Source organism: Misgurnus anguillicaudatus, chromosome 22 (assembly GCF_027580225.2).
Source record: "Misgurnus anguillicaudatus chromosome 22, ASM2758022v2, whole genome shotgun sequence".
Taxonomy (NCBI): domain Eukaryota; kingdom Metazoa; phylum Chordata; class Actinopteri; order Cypriniformes; family Cobitidae; genus Misgurnus; species Misgurnus anguillicaudatus.
Genome location: NC_073358.2, coordinates 43,871,141 through 43,897,110, shown reverse-complemented (window position 1 = coordinate 43,897,110; position 25,970 = coordinate 43,871,141). Strand labels below are relative to the sequence as shown.

The 25,970-nt window shown below is 38.3% G+C and overlaps 2 protein-coding genes across 3 annotated transcripts in view; both read right to left on the bottom strand.

Moving 5' to 3' along the window:
- LOC129439786 (uncharacterized) overlaps positions 1 to 3,986 on the bottom strand; it is a 31,890-nt gene extending 27,904 nt beyond the window's left edge. Inside the window, exon 1 of the mRNA XM_055198596.2 lies at positions 3,776 to 3,986. Coding sequence (XP_055054571.2) covers positions 3,776 to 3,856 — 81 coding nt within the window. The 5' untranslated portion in view covers positions 3,857 to 3,986. The remainder of the gene's footprint in view (positions 1 to 3,775) is intronic.
- Positions 3,987 to 5,762: 1,776 nt separating this feature from the next.
- Positions 5,763 to 25,970, bottom strand: part of zdhhc8b (zDHHC palmitoyltransferase 8b) — an 89,328-nt gene continuing 69,120 nt past the window's right edge. The window contains exons 2-11 of one of the 2 annotated variants that reach the window (XM_055198597.2): positions 23,928 to 24,049; positions 23,545 to 23,702; positions 23,293 to 23,465; positions 16,577 to 16,679; positions 16,209 to 16,300; positions 13,775 to 13,907; positions 12,851 to 12,962; positions 12,555 to 12,664; positions 10,067 to 11,121; positions 5,763 to 8,450 (exon numbers count right to left, since the gene is read on the bottom strand). In XM_055198597.2, the coding sequence (XP_055054572.2) occupies positions 8,288 to 8,450; positions 10,067 to 11,121; positions 12,555 to 12,664; positions 12,851 to 12,962; positions 13,775 to 13,907; positions 16,209 to 16,300; positions 16,577 to 16,679; positions 23,293 to 23,465; positions 23,545 to 23,702; positions 23,928 to 24,049 (2,221 nt within the window). In that variant the 3' untranslated portion in view covers positions 5,763 to 8,287. Of the gene's footprint in view, positions 8,451 to 8,519; positions 8,560 to 10,066; positions 11,122 to 12,554; positions 12,665 to 12,850; positions 12,963 to 13,774; positions 13,908 to 16,208; positions 16,301 to 16,576; positions 16,680 to 23,292; positions 23,466 to 23,544; positions 23,703 to 23,927; positions 24,050 to 25,970 lie in introns of those variants that run through there. The other variant, XM_055198598.2, reaches the window with a different exon arrangement.

The following is a 25,970-nucleotide window of genomic DNA, read 5'->3' as shown; positions in this document are numbered from 1 at the left end:
AATGTGTTCAAGAGGAACAAGAAGGATTGTCAAAGCAAGATCATCAATTTATGAATTTTGTTTCTCGATCAGCAAGACTGATGAATGAACATTACTACATTGGCCTTCCACTCAAAAATGAAACCGTAGTCATGCCAAGAAATAGAGCAATAGTGGAACAACGTGCTCTGAATCTTCAAAGAAAGCTTCGAAGAAACCCCTCATTTCATTCTGATTATGTTAATTTCATGGAGAACGTCATCTCGAAAGGACATGCTGAAAAGGTTCCCACAGCGGAATTGGAACGACATGATGGACGCTTATGGTATATACCTCACCATGGGGTATATCATCCCAAAAAGCAAAAGATCCGAGTGGTGTTTGATTGTGGAGCATCATACCAAGGAACATCATTGAATGAACATCTTCTGCAAGGTCCAGACCTAACAAGTCCGCTGGTGAGTGTTCTTGTGAAATTCAGAATGGAGTATGTTGCTATGATGGCTGACATAGAATCGATGTTTCATCAGGTCAAGGTACATCCTAATGATTGTGATCTGTTGAGATTTCTATGGTGGCCAGGAGGAAACATTGATGGTGATCTGGAAGAATACAGAATGGTTGTGCATTTGTTTGGAGCAACATCGTCTCCAAGTTGCTCTAGCTATGCATTGAGAAGGTGTGCAGAGGATCATAAGGATCTGTATGATGCCAAGACAGTAGATGTTGTCTTTAATAACTTCTATGTAGACGATTGTCTTGTATCTGTGCCTACAAATTCTGATGCAGTACAGCTGTACCAAAGACTCACTGAAATATGTGCCAGAGGTGGATTTCGATTAACGAAATGGATCAGTAACAGCCGTACTGTGTTGAACGCCATACCTGAGAAAGACAGAGACCAGAAAATAAAGAACTTGGATTTGGAACATGACACGCTACCATTGGAAAGGGCATTAGGTGTTCAGTGGTGTGCTGAATCTGATGTTTTCAAGTTTAAGGTGACCATCAGAGACAGACCTCTAACCAGAAGAGGAATTCTTTCCATCATTAGTTCAATCTATGATCCTCTTGGTTTTCTGTCTCCCGTGATCTTACGTGGCAAAATTATACTTCAAGATCTATGTAGAGAGAAAATCGGATGGGACTGCACTATACCAACAGTGTACATTCAGCGATGGACAAGTTGGTTGGATGAACTTCATGAATTGGATACATTTGAGGTTCGCAGGTGTTTTAAACCTGACAACTTTGGAGAAGTTGCATCTGCCCAATTACATCACTTCTCAGATGCCAGCGAGAAAGGTTATGGCACTGTATCGTACTTGTTGCTTCATGATGATCAACAAATTGCCCATTCTACTCTGCTAATGAGTAAAGCAAGAGTAACACCTTTGAAAGTAATCACTATCCCTCGTCTTGAACTCACTGCTGCTACGCTTGCAAGTCGTATGGACAAGTTGTGGAAAAGAGAGCTGAAGATAAACCTTCAGGATTCTGTGTTCTGGACAGACAGCACATCTGTTCTTAAATACATCCAAAATGAGACTTCTAGGTTCAAATGCTTTGTAGCCAACAGAGTTGCAGAAATTCAAAGGGTTTCTGAAACTACACAATGGAGGTATGTTAACTCTTTCAACAACCCAGCTGATTTGGTTTCCAGAGGTTTAAAGGTAACCTCTTTCTTAAAAAACAAGACTTGGATTTCTGGCCCTTCATTTCTTCTTCAACCACAAGAGTCGTGGCCCATGGATCCTACTGATGTAGGTACAATGTCTTCTAATGACCCAGAAGTAAAAGGGAGTGTTCTGGTGAATACTGTACAAATTCAGCAAGAGTTTGATTTTCTGCCATACTTCAATCACTACTCTTCATGGATGCGTTTGAAAAAAGGCATAGCTTGGATACTTAGATTCAGGAACATTTTAATTGATCTAAGCAAGGAAAGGAAAAGATTGACAACTGATTACCATGACAAGTCAATCATGGACAAGTCACAACTACAGACTCTTAACAAAGAGATGCAAAAGTTCAAATCCAATATGACTTCTAAGTTGTTGTCTCCAGAAGAACTGGAGAAAGCTGAACTGGAGATTATTCGTATATGTCAAAAAAAGAGATATTAAATATTGGACCGAACACATGCTGGGTTAAAAATGACCCAAAGTTGGGTTGTTGTTATGCAACCATGGGGTAAAATAACCCAGCAGATGGGTAAAAACAACCCAGCATTTGGTTTATTTTAACCCAGCGGTGTGTTCTGTCCAATATTTACCCATTATGGGTCAAAAATAACCCAGCCATTTTTAGAGTGGTAATGAGCACAGATGTCATGTACTTCCTACTAAAGAATAAAACAGTGCTTTATGTGGCAGTTTCCCGGACAAGGTTAAGATTAATCCAGGACTAGTTATATTAGGACATTTAAGTAGTTTTTGCAAGCAAAACATTACAAAATAATGTTTGGATCGTTTAGAGCACTTTGAAGCTGCACTGAAAATGCAATTTGGACCTTCCAATTGTTGAGGTCCAGTTGGAGAAAAATGCTTTCCTAAAAAAAATCTTTATGACTGAAGAAAGAAAGACATAAACATCTTGGATGACATGGGGCCAAGTAAATTATCAGGAAATTTTATTGAAGGTGGACTAATCCTTTAATGTGCATGATTTACTATTAACCATTACTGAGTGCACCTTTAAAATTGGATTAAAAGTTTTGTGGTTAGTGTAACTGTAAAAGTCAATAAATCATGACATCTATGCCTGGAAAAAGAAATATGTGTTGCTGAATGGCAGCATGAGGAAATAAACAGCAGCATGAGGAAATAAGCACAGAGCAATGTGTTTAAATGCACGAGTGCAGCATGTTTTCCACAGGAATCTGCTAATCACTTCATAAATACAGTAAGCCTCGACTTAACAACATACTCCACAAACCCTACATTTTTTAGCACGTGAAGAGTGACTTAAACAGAGTAAAAATTAGTTAATGCTTACTATTGTGTTTATGAACACATTCAGATTCTGAAACTTGATGATTTACAGTAGTGTTGTCATGAACTTATATAGGTTGCACTACATGTATGCAAAATAGTTAAAAGTGGATTAAATATGATGATGTCACAATTTCAAACATAAAGGTTTTGCATTCAGGTCAGAATTGTGCAGATCTAACGTTAGGGCTCTACATACCGCGGATCCGACACTTTATGTGCTTTACTGACACCTTCCTCATAAATGTGCACAAGAAAAAAAATGAAATTTATTATTTGTTCTTTGATGAGCTGTCCCATCTTTATTTCTTGGGTATTATTGCATCTGGGTTGTGGATTTTAATACACATCCTACACCTACACCTTAGCCTATGTTGGCTTCCAAAAAAAATTTTTTGTCAAAACATTTGTAGGCTATATTCCCTTAAAATGTTTTTATAATTTTTCAAATAAATAAACAAACAAAAAAATTAACTGTCGTCTAAAAAACTAAAACTCAATAAAACATTTCGCAGATTGTGTTTTATTTACTTATTTATAACGCACCCGACCACGAACTCGTTGGCCCGAGCTGAACCGAACCCGGACCACACAACAAGTTTCATCACAGAACTCACTCTACACCTTATCCACGTCAAAACACGTTAAAAACACTTCAAACCAGTAACGTTATACGTTATACAACTAATATAGCATAAACCTGACATTATACACAACACCTCGCGACATTTGACAAGCCGAAACAAACCGCAAACAAACAAAAAAGGAAAGTGAGGCTATAATTGCAGCAAACATTAACTCACTTTTTGCGAGACACATCCACTCATCCACAGCAGACAGACTGTCACAAACACCCGCGTCTCGGTCACTCCACGAAGACCCATTTTGGTCACTTCAGCTCAGGCAGAGACGCTCACTGAGACTCGTCCTCGTTCCCCATTTACCTGAGGGAGCGCGGGGGCGCGCCTTCATAACTCGAGGACACGCACGAGCGCAGAGATCAAATAGACGGTGGTGAGTAAGAGAAACGCTTAATGCCATTGCACAATGCTTTGAGGAGTTGAGTTACCTTTAATCTGCGTGCTAAAAGGCAAAACAATGTTTTCATTAAGGCTGTTATTTATTTTGGTGAAGTTTCCCTGATTTCTATCCGATATGACGCACAACAAACAGGGGCCAAGGACACGCAAATGTGAGGAAACTGATTATTATTTAGTTTACATTATGCTTTGTCATTATAATGGTTTGAGACTAATGTTTACAATTTATGTTTTAAGTGTACAGGTTACAAAGTAAATACAAAAATATAGTTCATATTTTTCATAGGTCAATAGGTTTTAAACGTTTTAAAAAGCCTAAAATAATTTATATTAGCACTTAATTTACATCTAGTAGCCTATGTAATATTTAGACAACAGCATGTGAGTTTTTATAAGATTTAGGAAAATAAATGTCCTAAGGGGCAAATACGAAGGCTACTATTTTACTGACCAACTGGAGAAATTTGGGTGCACCTGTAAAATCAGTTTCAGGGGCAAAGATGACCCACATAGGATTTATATACACTGTATCAGAAAGGTACAAAAGTTGTCACTGGGACGGTACCTTTTAGGTACAAGTATGCACCTCTGAGATACCAAATGTATCTTTTATGTACCGTTAAAGAGCACCTATTGTCCGATTCACGTTTATACATTTCCTTTGGTAAGTGTGTATCATGCTGCATTTACACCAGCCGCTGTAGAGGCGTGAAGCGTGAGTGATTTCAATGTTAAGTGAATGTGAAGACGCGTTAATGCGCGTCTGGAGGGCGATTCCACCTCATTCGCGCGTCTAGTTTGCGAATGGTGCTTTTTGTGCATATTGCATTTGACACGAATTTGCGGCTGACGCCCGAGTTGAAAAATTTGAACTTTGGCGGAATTTCGCGCCGCGTTAACCAATCAGGAGCCTGCTTGCTGCTGTGGCGGCAGCCTCCCCCGGAGTCACTCATTCAACCTGAAGGAATGCTTGATATTTTCCGTAAGCAGTCACCCAGAGCTATACGACACAAGTTCTTATTTCTACAGAGTCAGGAATAAAAAGGACCTCGCTTGGAAGTGTGTCAGTAAGGACATTGGGCAACCTGGTAAGTTGTAAATACACATTTCACTTTTGAGTCACGTGACGTTTATCGACCCGCGCCGTTTATTTTACCCCTATAGTAAGGTGACCACATACAAACCGGTAACTCTCTCGATAAATGCACAATCAACAGCAGCCAACTTGCAAACAGACAACCGCATAGCACTTGCCCCTCCCACAAGAAGTGGATTTTGCCCCTGAAGCGCGTCAATGCTTGCTTTTTCCGCGCGTCTACTTCGCTCTAGACTCGCAAATGCATTTAAACTGTTCAAGTGGCAAACTAGGCGCGGTAGACGCGATTTTGATGCCTCAAACGCAGTTGGTGTAAACGCAGCATTAATACGTTAACGATATGCAAAAGGTACAAACCCCAAAGTAAACGATGACGCGAGTTAGCACACCCATAGGCGGCCCAGAACAGGTATCGGACAAACCCAAATCGTTGGCGTATGCCATTGATGCTTGAGTGTGCATGAGCTTCTCTTTTGTCTCCTGGATGGAGGCCATGATGGTTTTTAAAAGGTTGTCATAACGTACTAGGGGTCTCATTCTCGGCCTCCTGAAATCAAGTTGATATCATTAGGGTAAAATTTTAAACAGTTTCTTTAATCTCTGTTAGCACACAGCAAATTTACTAAAAGAGAAGAATAAAGATAAGACAGAAACAAATGTTAAAGTTATATTTATTCTGTTTTTTCCTTGATGAACAAAAATAATAGATGTACCTTGATACGAAACTATAATGTCTTCATTTCATCTGAAGCAAATACTTCATCACAGAAAAAAAAGTCCCATATTTGTTTTTTTTTTACTGTACATGTTTCATTTAAACAGAAGGTTGCGCTGTGCCAGACAGCGGCAGTGATGAACATAACACTCCTTCAGGAGCCGTGATGCCATATGACCCGACACAGTGAAACATTCACAAAAATGGAGCCCAACATACTGTAAAGTCCTTCCCATAAACTGTATGTACAACATTAAGGAGCTGAACAAAACTGAACAACGTATATTTTTCAGGATTTTTCACACTGATCAAAACCACTGATTTGTTAGACCTCCAAGGCAGATCTGTGAGAAAATCACGAGTCATGAAGTACTTTGGGTCACTTTCATACTGTAGTCTGATGGTTCTTCTGTAAGACATCTACACAATCAACAATTACTACTGTATACTCCTTATAATGTCAGCTTTTATTTTCGTGAAAGAGGCCATAGTTTAAAGTTTTGCTTTGAGCATGTAGGTAAGAATTTGCCACATCACCTGTGCTGTTCATGAGTAAAAATAAACTAAATTATTATTAGTAAAAAAATTAAGATAAAATGACAATCATGTCATGTTGGTTGGGCTCTTTTAAATTGCCCTAAATGTTCTCAAAGGTCAAAACATATGCTTGGTTTAACCAGGAAATGTTCCCAATAAAAGGAAATGGGTGCTTGTACAAACATGCAATTCAATGAAATATAACAACCCTTAATACATTTCCCACTTTAAAGGTAATAATGACACTTCATTACAACTGCCCAAACAATACACACTATTCTAATACAGTTCACGTTTTTTAAGAGAATTCTTCTGGTTTCTTATATAGAAATGATCAAAAAAGGTCAAATTAACCCAGAAAATGTTTATATTTGACCCAACCATTGGTTAAAACAACCCAGCATACACTGTAAAAAAATCCTTGTTGCACCTAAAGCTAACTAATCAAAAAAGTTGAATTGACTTATTAATTCAAGTTGTTTAAACTTAAACAATTAAGTGCAACAAAGAATGTTTACAGTCTAGGTTAAATTACAACCCTGGGCTCATCCCTTTTTGACCCAAAGCTGGGTTAAAAATAAACCAGCATTATTTAGAGTGGGTATTTCAGCATCAAATGATATGAAAGGGACAGAAGCAAATACCAGCTTTTGCGTTCATGTGTCATATGTACTCAATTATTAAAGTATTTCAAAGAGATCCATCGTTTCAATAACAAGGGATTTAGTCTTGATTTGATTGTTATCCCCAAAACCTTTAACAACACCACATCATTGGCTTTCAATGTTCTTTCACTATGATTAAAATAAAAAGTACTACTTTCACACTTAAAAAATGACAATGCATACTAATTTGTACAAATAAATTATAAAATATAAAATAAAAAACACACAAAATACAAACACCCACTTCTGATCTGAACTTCAGTATGAAAAGTGATATATACCAAACTACTGAAAGACAGAAAAAGCACAAAGTTACAAAAACAAAAGAAATGAAGTGTATTGATTGATCCTCATAATCCTTTTTGGGTTATAGCAATCACTTTTTACTCTACAACTAAATGAAATTACAAAAAAAAAACTTATAATACACCTGTATATATCAAAATCAACTCTAAATATAAAGGTAACAGGATTTACCATCAAAGATGAAGGGGTTGTTTAATTTTCCACTAACTCTTCGACTATAAAACACTTGAAAAATGTAACAATGGCCAGTATTCGTCCAGGCAACATACTTATCTTTTAACATTTTCTTTATAATCACTCATAATATTACATACACATATCACAATGGCAGCTTATAGTCTTACATTAGAAAATGTGTTTATGACCACCATTACTTCTGTGTAGGTTTTTATCACTACACAAGTGCTGTCATGGTTTGTTTGGAGACCAGTAACATGGTATGAAATGACTGGGGGAAAACCCTGATTGTTTGTTAAGAATTATCAGTAATGGTGTCACGAGCATGTACATACACAGTCACATTCATATAGGTTACTGAGACCTATACTGCAAAGAATAATCCTCATACTGAGCACCTTTGCATTTAATAAGGGACCTTTGAATTTATACACACACATATTTAAAACAACACTACATATTCAGCCCTTAATGGTTTTGTAAATTTCCATTTTAAGCTATTACACCAGCATTTTTGTTGTGTGTGATCTCTATGTGACCTGAATGCTCCACAAGAGGCTCCTTTGTCGAAGCGGCATCTGTTATATTATATTTTACACTGGGCCACATGGAAAGTTGCGGCCATCTTCTTCCATGAGACCAGTCACAGTGTCTTTTTTGACTGGTCAGTCAAAGTATAATTTTATAAAACAATAAACAGACTTTCCTTGAGTACAACTGAAGATGGATTTGCCATGGCAGTGCTTTTCCTTCCAGGGAGCGTACAGCTTTCTTTTCCATCAAACGGAAATCTCATATGTAGTTCCACCAACGCCTGTGACTTTTTTGACATTGGTGTGTCTGCTGGGACTCAGTGGAGTTCCTGAAGGTGTCCCTAGATGGCAGTCACGTGCTAGGCCGTGCTTTAGTTGTCCGTTGACTTTACCTTGACCACGGTCCTCTCTATGTAGAAAAATAGCAGGAAGACATTTTTGAGGTGATTGCTTTTCAAATGCATGCACAACCGTTATCCTCTTCTGCACTTCGTCAGACAGGAAGAGATTGAGAAGTTCTGAATGGATTAAAATGTTAAAAATGAAGTTTGTGAAGAGTTCATGAAGAACAGGAAATGGGATGGGATGAAAGAATGTTAGGAGAGGAAATATCATTTATATAATTATAATTAAAAAACAAATTTATGTAATATATGGAAGCCCATTTCCGCCTCATAAGGAAAAAAATCATTTTCTGGTAAGAGTCGAAATTATAGTTTTTAAAGTCAAAATTATGAGACAAAAAGTCAAAATTATATTTTATATTTATAAGATAAAAAGTCATGATTATAAGATAAAAACTCAAAATTATGAATTTTAAAGTCATAATAATTACTTTTATCTCAGAATTATGACTAAAAGTCATAATAACTACTTTTATCTCATAATTACAATTTACCAAACCATGATTTTTTTTTTTTGAGATTATGAGATTTTTATCTCATAATTATGACTTTTAAAGTCATAATTTCGACATTTCATCTCATAATTTTGACTTTTTATCTCATAATTATGATTTATCAGAGCATGAATGTTTTTCTTATGTGGTGGAAATTGGCTTCCATAGTAATAAAATTGATATGCAAAAGAAATAAAAATGGCTGAAGGGACAGTTAACCCCAAAATAAAAATTCTGTCATTTTTTTCATCCTCATGTTGTTCTAAACCTGTATGAATTTCTTATTTCGGATGAACACAAAATAATATATTTTGATAAATGATGAAAATCACACAGCTGATGGTAACCACTGACTTTCATAGTAGCAAAAACAAATATGATGGAATTCAATGGTTACTGTCAACTGTGTGCTTACCACCATTTATCAAAATATCTTCTTTTCTGTTTATCACAAATAATAATAATAACAACAATGAAAATGAGAAAATGATGACAGAATTTTCATTTTTGAGTGAACGATCCCTTTAACAGTATAAAGGATGAAATTGTACATGCTGATGTTAGTTGAAAGCAAAAAAAATAAACATACATACACAATAAAAATAAGAAATTATTGATTACAATGTATCACTTGTGCATAAAAAGCAAAAGAAAACACATGAAAGCTACATAAACGAAATGAAAAATCATGCATACATACTAATTCAAGATTATTTGTTATATTACGTAGTACAGATGATGGAAATGTACACCAAAAGTAGGTGGTATGCAAAATGTGCCACATGAATAGGCATGCAGAAACAGAAACATGATAATGCGAAAGAAAAGTGATGACATTTATTTGGCTAACAAATACATAAACACATTTTTCTTCATTGCAAAAGGGCAAAATAATAAATAAAAAATGTGGAAAATAGTACTCATTTAGTTCAATGATAATGAGCAAAACAATTCCATCAAAGTACAAAGTATACATTTTTTTGCATTATTGAATCTCATTTCAAGTCAACTGACCCCGAGCGGATCTAAGCATAAATAATTTTCATTAAGCTTATTCAGTCAATACAGCATGCATCTTTCCTCACCCTGCTTGCTCATTGGTTAAAAGTGGATGCTATGCGTCATACCTTGTACCCAGATGTGGTGACTCAGCCCTCTCCAGGGCGCTAATAAAGGCGACCTTCTGGTGCGTGTATGAGGGAGATCGGGGCACAGTGGTTGGGGACTGACGCGTCTGGTGTAACGGAGAGCGATATTGAGTTTCTGTCGTTCGTCCCTGCATATTTCCTCCATTGCTTCCATCTGTGTGGAGAGAAGTCGTGGAAGTCCTCGGCGCTCTGATCAGCGAGGAGGCAGAGGAACGAAGAGCAGGGGTTCGGGGAGGGTATCCCACAACTCCTATCAAGTTATCCCGAGACCCGCACACGGGAGGAGTGGGCTCTCTGGAGCCGGGACCTCTGGGGCCATCAGGGTAGCACACCCCGTGTGGAAGTCCATAGGCGGCCCCAGAACAGGTATCGAACACACCCGAATCGTTGGCGTAAGCCATTGATGCTTGAGTGTGCATGAGCTTCTCTCTCTCCTCGAGCTCTTTTCTCTCCTGGATGGAGGCCATGATGGTTTTGGAGAGGTTGTCATAACGTACTGGGGAGGGGTCTCGCTCTCGGTCTCTTGAGTGTGGCGACTGGCGGCCGTACATCGCACCAACATGCACAGGGCTGTAGGATGATGGGCCGGCATGCCGTTGAAACTCGGGCCCTCGAACGTGGCACATTTTAGTGGGCAGGTAGGGTGAGTGAAATCCCATTGAGGGCACACCTGGGTGGGCGGCACACTCACCCACGGAAGGTGTCATACTAGGGGTCAGCAAGCTATCGTAGGAGAGACTGCCGTTACGTCCAGACAGGGTTCCAGGGGAAAAGACTCCTTTGTGAGGGGTTGAGGTGACCGTTTCAGGTTTGCCGTCGGCTAGCGGTCCACGGTCAGACCTGTTTACTCCCTGTTTAAGACTGAACGAGCGAGACGTGGTGCTGAAGGAGTCAAGCTGGAAAGGGGAGGACTGGTATGTTCGATGGAGAGATGGGCTACGGTAGTCCGGCAGATCCAGATTTGGCTCTGAACGGTAATCGTGACCTCTCTCTTCTAAAACTGAAGAGGGTTTACCGTTTTCAGACATTATGATCTGAAATACAAAGCAGAACAATTTTGAGAAAGCAATCATCCAGCCATTAAAAAAAAAATCACTAGGGTCCAAAAGTCAAAGACCCCGTTAAGAAAGGGACAATGTATAGGTAAGCCCAGACAGCTTGATTAGGATCAAAGGTGGGTCTCGTATCACACTGAAGGGGGTTATTTCGTGATAACAACCAGCTGCCCGCTTATTACACGGCTATTTACCTCATAAGTAATGTAAGGAACATTAAATATTGACTTGAAATATTTTATAAGCTCATTTTAAATAAATGCAGACCTTCCACGAGGACAACTCATTTACTTGAAGATAAGACAAGACGTTCAAATGTCACGAACACGCCATTTGGCTTTAATCATTTGTAAATAAAATGTCATATATGTTATAAAAGACATATTTATATTTATTTTTTGTGTAATATTAAACTGTACCTGTTAAAATTATTAGAAGAATCCTGGTTACAGGGTTATTAGTTTTGAGCGGTTGTTTTCTTGGAATATCAGAATCAAGAATTTTAATCAATTTTTAAATACATTTTTACAAGAATTTACATGAATTTCAGAAAATGTAACCTTGATATTTTGACTGAGTAAGGTCATGTAAAAGGAAACTTCAGAGAATGTCACAAATATTTTTGATTAAATAGAAATGTTATATTCACATTCTAATGAAATGCATTTAAAGGAAAACACCACCGTTTTTCAATATTTTACTATTTTCTTACCTCAACTTAGCCAAATTAATACAAATGTATCTTTTTTTAATGCGTTCACTTAATCCTTGTACATCACGTCGTGAACGTGTTAGCATTTAGCCTAGCCCCATTCATTCCTTAGGATCCAAACAGGGATGAATTTAAAAGCTACCAAACGCTTCCATGTTTTCACTATTTAAAGACTGTTACAGGAGTAGTTATACGAGTAAGTATGGTGGCACAAAATAAAACGTGGCGATTTTAAAGCAGATAAAACTTAGTTTGCAGCACTTCGACCTCGGCGCGCTGTTACATCATCACTCCTGACTACTACCCCTCTCGCTCAAACGTCCGTCAAAATTACTGCGCCTGGGGTCGAAGTGCTGCAAACTAAGTGCGTTTCCACCATACAATACAGTTTTAATTTTTTTTCCGCTTAAAAAAACTTTTATTTTGTGCCACCATACTTACTCGTATAACTATTCATGTAACAGTCATTAAATAGGGAAAACATGGAAGCGTTTGGTGGCTTCTAAATTCATCCCTGTTTGGATCCTAAAGAATGAATGGGGCTAGGCTAAATGCTAACACATTCGTGACGCGTCGTACAAAGATTAAGTGCACGCATTGAATAAAGATAGATATGTATTAATTTGTCTAAGTTAAGGTAAAAACATAGTAAAGTATTGAAAAACGGTGGTGTTTTCCTTTAAGAGTCTGTTCCTCCCACCTTCTCTCCTGTTGCGTGATAGTGCACTTTGGGCATGGTGCCGAAGGATGGTCTGTATTTGTACATTGCTGGGGTGGATGGATTGGTGGGTTTGCTGGATAGGGAACTCTCTAGATTGGGACACAAATGAATCGTAAGAGTCAACAGTGTAGCAATAAGATACACCACCAGATGGCAGTAGAGGCACATTTAAGAGCAACATGCTGAAGTTTTTTCTTTAGATATGAACCGAATTCAATGATTCAGGCTCTAAATATATATATCCCATAAGTGAATCATATGGCTGTGCCGCTTACCTTCACTGGAAGCGAGTGAACTCTTGAGCTGGTTGTAGCGGTCTGCTTTAGGTGGCAATGGTGGCTGTACGACTAAACTTTTATCATCCACGCCATCCAGGCTGGTCTTGGACTAAATCAAAAAGCAATCAATTGACAGATTCATGTATTTCAGAAACCTGAAGTCCAAGACCTTAATCTAAAGCAGTGGCTCTCAAACTTTTCTGCGTGCCCCCCACTTGTGAAGGGTGCATACCTTTGGGCCCCCCAAAGAAAGTGTATTAAATAAAACAATCTCAAATTTAGAATTTAAATTCAACAAATATTAAATTATACAACGTAGTGCTGTTGGTTAGTTGCCTTATCTTTTTTTTGTTAATTACACAGAAGTTATGAAATTTTGTACAATTTCATAAACCTGGGGGACCCCTGGCAAAATCTCATATCCAGCTCCCCCCAAACCCCCGGTTTGGAAACCAATGGTCTAAAGGCACCTCATTCTTAGAAAACTGAAATTATCAAAGTATAAGATTTTATATTTTGTTTCATTTTCAATTTGAAGGCCATCCCACACAGAATTTCTACCCAATAAAAAAATATACTCGAGCTTAGCATAACTAAAACTGATGTATATTCATTAAATTACAAAATTACCAAATAATAATAACTATCTTGATTTTTGTTTCTTTAGTTTATTTAAATGTTTGTTTTGTTCTATTCTGAAAAATTTTAGATTATATTGAGGCCCCCTTGGAAGTATATTAAGGACCCCTAGTGGGCCCCGGCCCCCTTTTTGAGAAACACAGATGAGTCTGCGTGGATGCAATTATTGTAGGCCCCCAACGGATAAACTGTAATAAACTATAATAGATGAAAATAAAATGCATAAACTGAACCGATTAAAAACCATCGTAGGGTGAGAATGAAAAGCTTTTGCGGACTCACTTTGGTTAGAAAGACGTTGCTATGGATACCATTGTCGCTGACTTTTACGGTGACGTGGTGGTTGGGGAGGTCAGGACGGAGGAACGGTGGTTTGATAGTGACAGGTGTTTTCTTTCTGGGATCAGAAACGTATCTGCAGAACAAAGAAACACAACGAGTTGTGGTAAGAAGCTTTAGTATCTCACAATCAGCACACGTTTCATTTTAATCATTCAAAACCAGCAACATACAGAGCTCAAACAAATCTGTGTTTTCTCAGTATCATCTCAAGACTTTCCTCTTAGCAAAAACGTTCATCTTGAAACACCTTGTAAATTTATTCGGGCTGAACCAAATTGATCGATACTGCAATCAGACTCCCGCAGGTAATCTTCAAGGTGAATATTGAATGTGTTGTGGCGGTTTTTAGCCACATCTTTATGCGATATGTGACCCTGGACCACAATACCAGTCATATACCAACTCGCATGTAGCAATAGCCAACAATACATTGCATTGGTCAAAATTATCATATTTTATGCCAAAAATCATTAGGATATTAAGGAAAGATCATTTTCCATGAAGTTATTTTGTACATTTCTTACAGTATTTATCATTATCATTAGTAATGCGACTTCATTTGGACAACTTTAAAGGCAATTTTCTCAATATTTTAATTTTTTTGCAACCTCAGATTCCAGATTTTCGAATAGTTGCCAAACATCGTCTTATCCTAACAAACTATCCATCAATGAAAAGCTTATTTATTCAGTTTCATAAAATTGACCCTTATGACTGGTTCTGTGGTCCAGGGTCACATATATGACCCTCTGTCCTTCATAAGTCTTTAACCTTGGCTCACTTTCTCATTGCCATTGTTTTTAGAGTGATTAAAATCTTCAGCATTATATGCCCTTCCTGCCCTGAGTTTTATAATGCAAGCGAGAAAAACAGGACACTACCTTCCTATGAACTCCTATTCTTCTACAACCCACTATGGACTGTCCAAGTCATAAACAATTTCATAAACAAACTCATTCATTTTTAGTAGTTTGTTACAGTGATTTTAATGGCTTGATAAATTATATTTATGCATTTGGCAGACATTTTATCCAAAGCCAATGCTGATGCAATGCAACCCATTGAGGCACATGAATGTGCATCATAATGCATAACAACATGATGGATTTTCATTGACTGCATATGTAGATTATATAACACCACATTATCATCATTATAGCTGATAATAAGCATAGCAACAATGTGAAACTGAATTCCGCAGGGATGACATATTTTGTAGGCAAAACCTGGAAGCGAGTAAGCATTTTAGCACTTACAGTCAATGGGTTTTTTGAACAGGGGTTTTGGTTAAAGGTGCAGTGTGTAATTTTTAGAAGGATCTTTTGACAGAAATGCAAAATAATATATTGAACTATATTATCAGGGGTGTATAAAGACCTTTCATAATGAACCGTTATGTGTTTATTACCTTAGAATGAGACGTTTTTATCTACATACCCAGAGGGTCCCCTTACATGGAAGTCGCCATTTTGGGCCGCCATGTTTCTACAGAAACCCTTAAAGGACAAACTTTTTTTACTAAGTTGTCTCCGATGATGACATGCTTGTCCGGTGGCGGCTACTGTAGCTTCTCTATTTGTTTCAAAAGCGAGGGGTGAGCAGTGGACTGAGCCGTTGGTTGCAATTTACAACCTCACCAGTAGATGCCGCTAAAATTTACACACTGCACCTCTAAACTACTTAAAGGGACACTCCACTTTTTTTGAAAATATGCATATTTTCCAGCTCAGATTTTCTAGGCAGATATGGCTAGGAACTATACTCTCATTCTGGTGTAATAATCAAAGACTTTGCGGCCGTAACATGGCTGCAGGAGGCGCAATGATATTACGCAGCGCCCGAAAATAGTCCCCTTGGTAACTTTCAATAGCTTTTAACAATCCAATCCAACAAACATTCATCCACAGAGTATTTCCTTATCAGGGAACATGTTTTTAAACACCTTTCTGAAGCTTGGTGGTGATGACGGTGATGTCAAGAGACCGTGGTGTAGTTCGCCTCTAGCCTAAGGTTAGTTATTTTCTAGTAAACGCATTAAAAATTCATAAAAGTTGTGTTCATCTGTGAAGATTATCTTGTTGGACAAAATGTGTCAAACTTTTGTTAAACACAGAGCTTATTTTTAGCCATAATTCAAAGTCTATGGGAAAAATAAATGAGGGAACCATTGTCCCGCTAACTTCCGGCCTACAATAACACGTCATCCCTGAGGCACTCCATACGTGTAAAAATAATGATTAAAGGCAAACGTAGAGTGAAGATCTTAAATTAAGTCTTTCCACGGCTATATACAGTATATGTGTGTGTGTGTGTGTGTGTGTGTGTGTGTGTGTGTGTGTGTGTAAGAGCCAGTACGTGTCAGTATTTCCATTACCTTGGTACAAGCGGACTACATAAGACATGCTTCACGTTGCCACAGCAACCCCGAGTGAAGGGATTCACTCCTCCTCTGAACTTTCCTGTTACCTGAGAATAGAAAGAGAGGAATGTTTTTACTCTGCATACCGGAAAGTGGAAAACAACTGTCCTTGACACAAAGGCATTGATGCATGATAAAAAACAGGCAGCTTAACAGATGTCGTGATCGACAAACAGCCGGCAATCGAATTGGAAAAACCCGAAGGTGATTGTGAGTGAGTATGCGTCTGTGATTTTGCATTCACTTGTTGACGTGTTGCTCTGCTGAGGGTAGTAATGTGTACATGTGTGCAAGAATGTACTGAGAAAGACAAGGTATTTCACCTGTTCGTTTGTGGTGCGTCCTCGGGTCACTAGAACCATGTGAAATCCAGTGAGACCCACAACTGGAATGAAAAACAGTCCGGCCACACACATAACCACCAGACTGAAGCAAACAATTGTTAAGGAGCCCACTGTAACCACACATTAACGGCTCAACCTAAATAGGCACGATGCAACAGGTTAACAGTGTTGAGAAATGTTTTCTATTCAGAATCCTTTTTTGAGTACTGAAATATATTTGTGATTTTCCCTGTCTACTGCAAGGACTTCTAATAAAGCACAATAAGTAATATGGATAAAAACATTTTAATCTCCTCAAGTCGAACAGCCAGAGGTAGCCATTCATATTCAAAAGCTGGTAAACGCCACCTCCATCAAACATGAGATAATGATATTGACCAAATGCTCCTTTAAAGCAACACTTAAGAGTTCCCCCTACAGGTTGGAAGCGGAATTGTCCATTACCACTGTCGTAAATAATTTAGACTACTGCAGCAAAGCTGGCTCTTATTGGATTGTAGGTTTGAATTTGAATTTGAATTTTATTTATTTAAAAAAACAGGGACAACATACATTAAACATTAACCTTAAAAGGAAAGATGCATAGTATCAGGTTATAGCTCAAGAGCTAATTTGCACCCGTAGTCCCTGGGCAGGCTGTTGTTATGTTAAAATACATACATGAGTACAAAATTTAAATTGGTCCAATAAAAAGTCAAGACTTCACATGCAGGACATCCATTACATGTGAGTACAGTTCTGATTTGATAAAAGCCATTTCTTAGCCAGGCGAGAAAACATATAAAAGTTTGTGCTTCTTATCAGCTCTGTAGGCAGCATGTTCCACTGACGAGCCGCCACACAAGAAAAGGCATAATTTCCAAATGCTGTCCTGCGTTTGGGGATCCTACATTCACCTCGCACTGTAGATCTAGTGGTTCGAGCTGTTGTTTCAGAGCTTAAAGATATAAAGTCTTTTAGTGGAGGAGCAGCGATGTCATGGAGGATCTTATACATCAAACACAGATTTGTGTGTATTATCAGGTTTTCAAAACTGAGAAATTTGTATTTTACAAGAATATGACAGTGATGAAATCGTCTGCCTTTCTTATCATGAATCTTTAAAGAACTTTTATACAATGACTCAAGTGGCCTAAGTGCAGATTTACAAGCCTGTGACCAACTTGTCATGCAATAAAGAAAATGTGGAACAATCATAGCATTTAGATAGGCTCCTGAGGCCTCGGTCGTTAGAGAATTTCGAATGTATCTAAACTGTGCCATATTAAATTTAATTGTATTTGATAACTTTTTTATATGCTTTTTAAAGCCTAAGTTTGGTTCCAATATAACACCTAAATATTTTACCTGGTTTGGGTTTAAAATCATTTGTCCATCAATTAAAATCTTAATTTAGTAATTTATAACGATTAGTAAAAAACATAGAAACGGTCTTATCTAAATTTAAGGAGACGCATGAGTTTTTCAGCCACAAAGAAAATATCTTCATCTCTTCCGTCAGTTTTTGAGCAACTTCTTCTGCAGTTTTACCACGTGCATATAGCACCGTGTCATCAGCATACATAATAATTTTACTTTTACACACAGTTGGCAAATCATTTATGTATAAAGTAAACAGCAGGGGGCCCAGAATGGAGCCTTGTGGCACTCAGATGCTGCAGGATCTGAAGGGTGATTTTGTATTATCTACCTCAACACATTGTTGTCTATCATTAAGATAAGATTGAATCCATGCTATTGTATTTTTGTCAAGAGAAAAATCAGATAGTTTGCTGATGAGAAGCTGGTGATTAACTGTATCGAAAGCCTTTCTCAAGTCCAGAAAGACCGCCCCTACCACACCTCCATCATCAAGACTAGGTTTAATGTCTTCTAATAAGTAGCAGCATGCAGACTCTGTGGAGTATCTTTTCCTGAATCCAAACTGGCAGGGATGCAATGCATCAATATCGTCAAGATGCTCCACTAGCTGCTCTGCCACCACCTTCTCAAAGATCTTGGAGATGGCTGGTAGGATACTGATAGGTCGATAATTTGATACACAGAGCTTGTCTCCTGACTTGAAAATCGGCTTTACGACTGCGTTTTTCAAAGCCAAAGGAAATTTATTTTCATTTATCGATTGATTCACAGCTATTGTTAATACAGGAATTAAAATAATTTTATGTTCTTTTAAAAATGATGTATCTAGTCCAAATATATCCTTTGCTTTACTATTTTTTAAATTTGCTATTATTTTAGAAATTTTGTCTTCATCTATAATCTGCAACCTATAATAAGATGCATTACCATCCCCATGATCATCACGGCAGCAGTTTACTTCAGGAAAAGTCTCTGCCAGGTCTAATGTAGAATCCAAGAAATAATCATTGCAATGTTTCGCCAGAATAGAGCACTCTTTTTGAACTATTCCATTAATTTTGAGCTGTAAATGCTCCTGATATATTTTTTCCCTTCCTAATAATTTATCCATACTCCTCCACAGATTTTTACAGTTACCTTTTGCCTCTTTGAGTAAGTTTAGAAAAAAGTTTGCTTTTGCTTTTCGAAGCAACATGGTGACTTTATTTCGCAAAGATTTATATATAAAATAATCTGTGGTTAATTTAGTTTTAAGAGAAACCTTGAGAGCTTTCTCTCTCTGTTTCATTATATCCCAAAGGGATTCATTAAACCATGGAAGTTTATTTTTGTTTGATTTTCTATATTTAAGCTGTGTATATTTATCAATTTTATTCTTTAAAGCAGTTATAATATTGTTGCATGTATGTTCACAGTTTTCTCTCTCAATTATAGATGCCCATTCAATTTCATTTAAATCATTTTTAAGGAGCTCTTGATTTCTTTTAGGAATATAAGAAATTTTGCATTGTTTATTTAATTGTTCTTTGTTTACGTATCTTGATTTATTTAATTTCCTGGCTATTAAAACAAGGTTGTGATCAGACAGTCCAGTTATTAAGTTGTATGTTTTAATTACCCTGTCTGGTTTATTAGAAAATATTAAATCTATCAAAGTTTGAGACGTTTTTGTTATTCTGGTAGGCTTTTTAATCAGTTGTGTCATTTGTATTGAGTTTGCAGTGTCTTTTAGGTGTTTCCTCTTGCCTTTATCAAGCCAATTTATGTTAAAATCCCCCATGAGCAATATTTCCTTTTGTTCATATGTTTTTAGAATTTTTTCTAAACCAATATAGAAATCACTCGTTGCATGTGGTGGTCTATATACACAAAGGATAATAAATGACATTTGAGGGGATAATTTAATTGTGACACCAACACACTCTATAGTTTTATCTGGAATATCTACTTGGTGACTGTCAATATTGTCCTTTACGTAAATCAAGACCCCGCCCCCTTTGCCCTGTCCTCTGTCCCGTCTGTATACTTTGTATCCAGGAATCAAAAATGCCGATACAGGAGTTGTAGCTGTAATCCAAGTCTCAGAAAGACACAGGTAATGTAGATTTGATCCCAACAGTAGATGTTCCAATTGTTCCGTTTTGGACATTACGCTACGTATGTTAATATGTCCTCCGAATATTCCTTTCGGCTTTGTCAATGGATTCCATAGGACCGATGCATGGTTTACTGTCTGAAATAACTTCATCCGATGTTGTTTTGGGACAACTATAGTCTGCATAGTGTTTAATTTACCACTTTCCTTTGCTGGCTTAAGCGCGTGTAATGCCAGAAGGTTACCTTGTTGCAATGGATTTGTAAACGTAGATATGCGTGAATGCGCGATGTTAGCAATGGTACCTGATAGCATCTGCGCTGTGTTGAAAACATGCGGGGTGTGAGTGGTCTCCGTCACCTGCAGTGGTTGTTGTAAATCCATCGGCCCTGGGTTCACATGAATATCCCCGCATAAAAGTAAAATAATGCAGAGAAAAGTTGTACGATCCCGATAGACTGTTTTTTTGAGCCATTCTCCACGCTCTTGGCTTGTATTTCTTGTTTGGAGCATTCGCACGCCCATCATCAAGAACTTTGGAGAAGATGACATACTGGCTCCACGAGTCGAGGGATGTAGCAGGCTTGGTTGTACCACCTGCTTGTGAGATTGATCGTTCACTGGCAGCAGACCAGTTTCCACACATTTGCATAGTAACGATCGTAGTCAAGTAGAGCGATACAATAAGCACATTTAACGCCTTGGCTTTGATTTGCTTTAATGGCCAGAAATTCCAGGTTTTAGGGGCAGATATTAAATCAGGCGGTTTTCTGGATGTCTTTAGAAAAGGAAGAGTATCAGCACCTGCCAAGCTGCTACCTGCTGCCGCCATTTTTAGTATGTGTGTGTGTGTGTGTGTGCCGTAAAGCAAGTTTTGTAGTTTTCACTCGAACTACAGAACCGTGACCCGACGGTTGGAAACTTCTTTAAGGCGGTTTTGGCCGATAGAGGGCTGCAAAGCGAATGTGAAAGTGCCGTTCACCCTGTTTCGAGTGGATGAACCATTTTTTTTGTAAACGTTATTTTAAGGTAAAAAAACTCCTTGGTGTTGCTTTAATGTTCATCAAACACTTTCGCTTCAAAACCACTTAATCTCAGCCTCAGGACATTCAGAAATACATTTGCAGAATCCCAAATGTCCCTTCTTCAGCAAATACCTCTAAGTGCACGAAAGAAGAATCGGATGAACGCTGCCGTGCGTATGAGTCGGATTTTAATTGTCGAGCTGCAAGAGTCCTTTACCTGGATAAGGGGGTTTAAACGAATATATAAGGATACTGACCGAATGTTTTAACCTTTCCCCTTTATTTAGAAAGGACAGTGAAAAGTGATTGGAGATAGATAGGATTGGGATACGACCATGGATCACATTTAAACTTGGATACGTTGTGAGTACTTAGACCTGAATGCAACACGAACGTGGCAGCCACATGCATCAAAGCGCCCCCTAATGTGTGGTTACGTTTCTTTATTTTTACATTTAACTTTCATCATTTGCATCTTTAGTGATTTTGCAACTATCTACTATGCATGCATTAATAATCTTTTCATTGCCGTTAAATGCGCAAAGTAGGTATGCACCGAATATTCAGCCACCGAAAATTTTTGGCCGAAAATGGCCCAAGAGTCGAAATACTTTTATCACCGAAACAATATGGCCGAAATGTTGTGATGACGCAAACAGAAACCGCGACCTGCGGTCTCTGTGTGCGCGCGCGTTTAAGTGCCCTCAAGCCCTTATTAATGTGCAACTTTGTTCTTTTTTATAAATGTTTGCAATTTTCCCCACCCCCCTTTTGCTGATCTGAAAAATAATCCGATCCGTGCCTCAAAAACTGTAATGTGATCGGAACCGTGAGTTTTGTGATCCATCACACACCCCTAGTAAAGTTAGTACACAGTGATAGCCATAAATGCATTTGTACTAATAATTGGCATAATAATTTATTTAGGTGTTTCGGTTTTGGTTTTCGGCCTTGAATTCCTCTTTTTCGGTTTTCGGACAAGAATTTTCATTTCGGTTCATCCCTAGCGCAAAGCATAGCGTTCCTCGCTCTAGATTACTCGCGGGATTTAACTTTGTGTCATACTAATCTTTCGCTTGAGTTGAATATTTGAAGCAAATAGCGCATTCTCGCGGCAATCACCACCCAATTCGTGTCATTTGCATCCCCCCACGCATGTTTGCATCTATGTTTGTCTTTGCATTGACTTTGTATTGTAATCTACATGCGCAAATCATTAAATTGGCATTATGCTGCGTACACACCAAACGTGAAGCATCGCGTTCCTCGCTTTAGATTACTCGCGGGATTCAACTTAGTGTTATGCAAATTTTTCATTCAAAAATGTTTGAGGCGACTTGCGCATTCTCGTGGTAATCACCGCCCAATTTGCGCCATATGCATCCCCCCCACACATGTTCACGTCTATTCGTGTCTTTGCATTGACTTTGTATTGTAATCTACACGTGCAAATCGTTAAATTCGCATTAGATTAGTTGCTGGATTTAACTGTGTCATGCGAATTCTTTGCTTGATTTGAATATTATTACTTGCGCAAAGATGTGTTTGAGAAGAATAGTGTGTTTTCGCGGCAATCACCGCCCAATTCGCATCATTTGCTCTTTGAATTTGAATTTGTTGAATTTGCGTTATGCTGCCTACACACTAAATGTGAAGCATCGCATTCCTTGATCTAGATTATTCACGGGATTTAACTTCGTGTCATGCAAATTTTTTGCTTGATTTGAATATTTTTACTTGTGCAAAGACCCGTTTGAGGCAAATAGTGCATTTTCGCGGCAATCACTGCCCAATTCGCGTCATTTGCTCTACCCGCTCGTGTTCATGTCTATTCGCGTCTTTGCATTGACTTTGTATTGTAATCTACTGGCGCAAATCGTTAAATTCGCGTTTGGTGCGTATGCCCTATTTGGGCTACTGTAGAAACATGATGGCACAAAATGGCAACTTCTATTTAAGGGGACCCATGATGTAGATAAAAACAGTTCATTTTAAGGTAATAAAAACAATACAGTTTATTTTCTAGGGTCTTAATACACCACTGATAATATAGTTATGTATATTATATTGCATTTCTGTCAAGAGATCCTTCTAAAAGTTACACAATGCACCTTTAAAGTAAAATTACTGAACCTAAACATACCAGCCTGATGAAAAAGGCTTATAAACATATCAGTGTCATTGTGAAACTACTTCTTGTAGTGGAAGGATACGTTACAGTTGTGTGGAGCGCACTTAAATTTTCCAGGTGGTGTAACACAAACAGCAGGCCGAAGGAAAACACGCCCACCATGTGAACACTAAGAGACAACAGGAACAAAAAGAAATATCGATAATTCCTCCGACCGATGCAGTTGTTCACCCACGGGCAGTGGTGGTCAAACTCCTACAGAGAGAAGAAAGGCGTGAGTGTGTGAGCGCATTTATGATCGTTTTGTTTACAAGAAGAATGCCGTGTGTATCACCTCTACACAGTTGTCGCACACACTGCAATGCGAGCAGCGTGGAGGTCTGTAGAAATGGCACGTGGCGCACCATTTCATTCGCACTTGAATGCCCTTTATCTCCACGTTTTTGTAAAGCGGAGCACGGAAATCGTCGTCTTTATCTTCGTCTTCGTCCGCTGCAAAACAAATTCACAAGAACATTATTTGTGTGTGACTTGCTTATGTATTTTCTGCAATAACAGATGACGCAACGATAATTTGATGTACTATAATCCGAAAGCCTAGACAGGGGAAAGCAGTTTCCTAGATATAGTAATCCTTTACCCACTGTTGTACGTCTAATCTTCAGATATTTGAAAAGACGACTGAATTGGAAAACCCTAAGCATAACCAGACCACACCTCTGGGGAAGACTCCTGGATCCATGAAGGTGGCCATGCTGAAGTTGGCCAGCACAAAGAGGAAGACGATGCCATTGTATAGAGGCACAACAGGGGAGATAGCCTTGGTTAACCACGGACACCTGAGAGGGTACAAGAGAGATTGACAAAATTAGGAACAGTCCAATTCAAATAACAGACAATCCCCTATATGTTTCACACAAATAAAAATAAAATTGTAAGCACACAGTTTTCTTTTTTTATTTGGGGGGTTAAAAAAAGTACCAGCAGTTCGGCATACACAAACAGCTTTGGTGCAGAAATAATTATATTCTCCTAATCAGATCCAGCAGACATGAATAGGAACATTAGCACCAAGATGAAATGATGTAAGCCAATACGTACTGTAGGTGCCTTAACATACTTTAAGTCATCTCATAATAAGGGCTATGTTCAGGTCTTATTTAAGCTGGGTTCATAGGCAGAGCAGAGCATATATTTAAGCACTGCTATACTTGGACCTACAGCATTGCAGTCTACAACATTTGTTATGGTCTCGTAGACCGTTAAATGCACAGCATTGCAAAGCAGACGTTTAACGAATGCGCATTGCGGCTACATACTTTATTCTCCTGTTTGCGCATGCGCGACCTCCACTTATTCAATGTATGTGGGGTTTCAAAAATCCCAGTACGCGGCGGGCGCACTCTTCTGATGATGAAAATTGCGTCACGTGTATTGTACACGGACCATTGTGTATGCGTAAAAAATGAGCCATACTTCGTCCTTAGATGAAGAAAAATAGAAAAAAATAGAAACTGTTGTTTAAGTTATACTCGCGCATCCCTATAGACTGAAGAAACATATGCGCACGATAGCGAATTGTGCGCATGTGTTAGCGAATTGAAAATGCGCCCAATGGAAACACGGCAATTTCGTATAAACTCTCATATATCCCAAAAAAGTTTTTATGCTCGGGTAAGGTGTTTTTTCTGGAAATTCAAACAAGAAATATATCGCAAAACTGCAATGGAAACACTTTTTTCGCATTTACGGGTCACCTGATATGCGTAAAAGTCAATCATTCTTTAAATATGGCGCAAGTATGAATAGGCTTGTTCGACTTCAAAAACCGACAGGCGGATGACATCAAAATACCACGTGAATGATTCGAGAAATCATACAGAGGAGTCTAGGGTCGAATAGCTCTCGTGGTACTGTGATGTCATCCGGATGTCGGTTCTTGCAGCGCCACAAGAAGTCAAAAAAGCCTTTTGATTGAAGGACAAGACAGAGGAGGTGTGGCCAACATGTGGCATCGCAAGAACCCACAACCGCATGACATCAAAAGACTGCAACAGCGATTCAAGAGTCGACTGCTCTGTATGCTTTCAAATCGCTCTCGCGCAATTTTGATGTCATACGCATGTTGGTCTGCGTGGCAACGAATGAGGCCGAACACAATCACGAGTGAACAAAATTACGTTTTGGTCGCATAACTACTACGCTTGATGGAAAGTCATCATTTTGCAAAAGTTTTTTGTTGACATTTTGAAAATACCGTCAAAGTTTTGCGCAAATCTGTAATGGAAACGCACCTACTGTTATCTCAAACTCGCGTTTTCATATAGTTTACACAAAATGTACAAAAAAAGCATTTGAAACCTGTCTTCAAACGTTTGCATTTTCATTACCCCAAAAAACATTTGTCTTGTAAACAAACAACCAAACCACATAAAAACTTTCCAGGTTTCAGTTGAAAACTTGACTAAGATGTAAAGCAACCAACAACAGTTTGCTATGTGCCTTGTAAGAGCAGGTTGTACTGAAATCATTAAAACATAAAAGTGAATGGTTGTGCAGGCCAGACAGAAAACCACCAACTTATTCTCTGCACTGGAAAAATGCCAGGATCTTCAGTTAGCTAGGATCTATTAGCTCACTTTAACAGTTTATCACAATTATGTTGTCTGCTGATGCAGTACCATTACGTTTCATTCCATTAAGTTTCCCATTCATTCTTCATTTTATTTAATACTCAAGAATGCAGAGCTACGATAAACA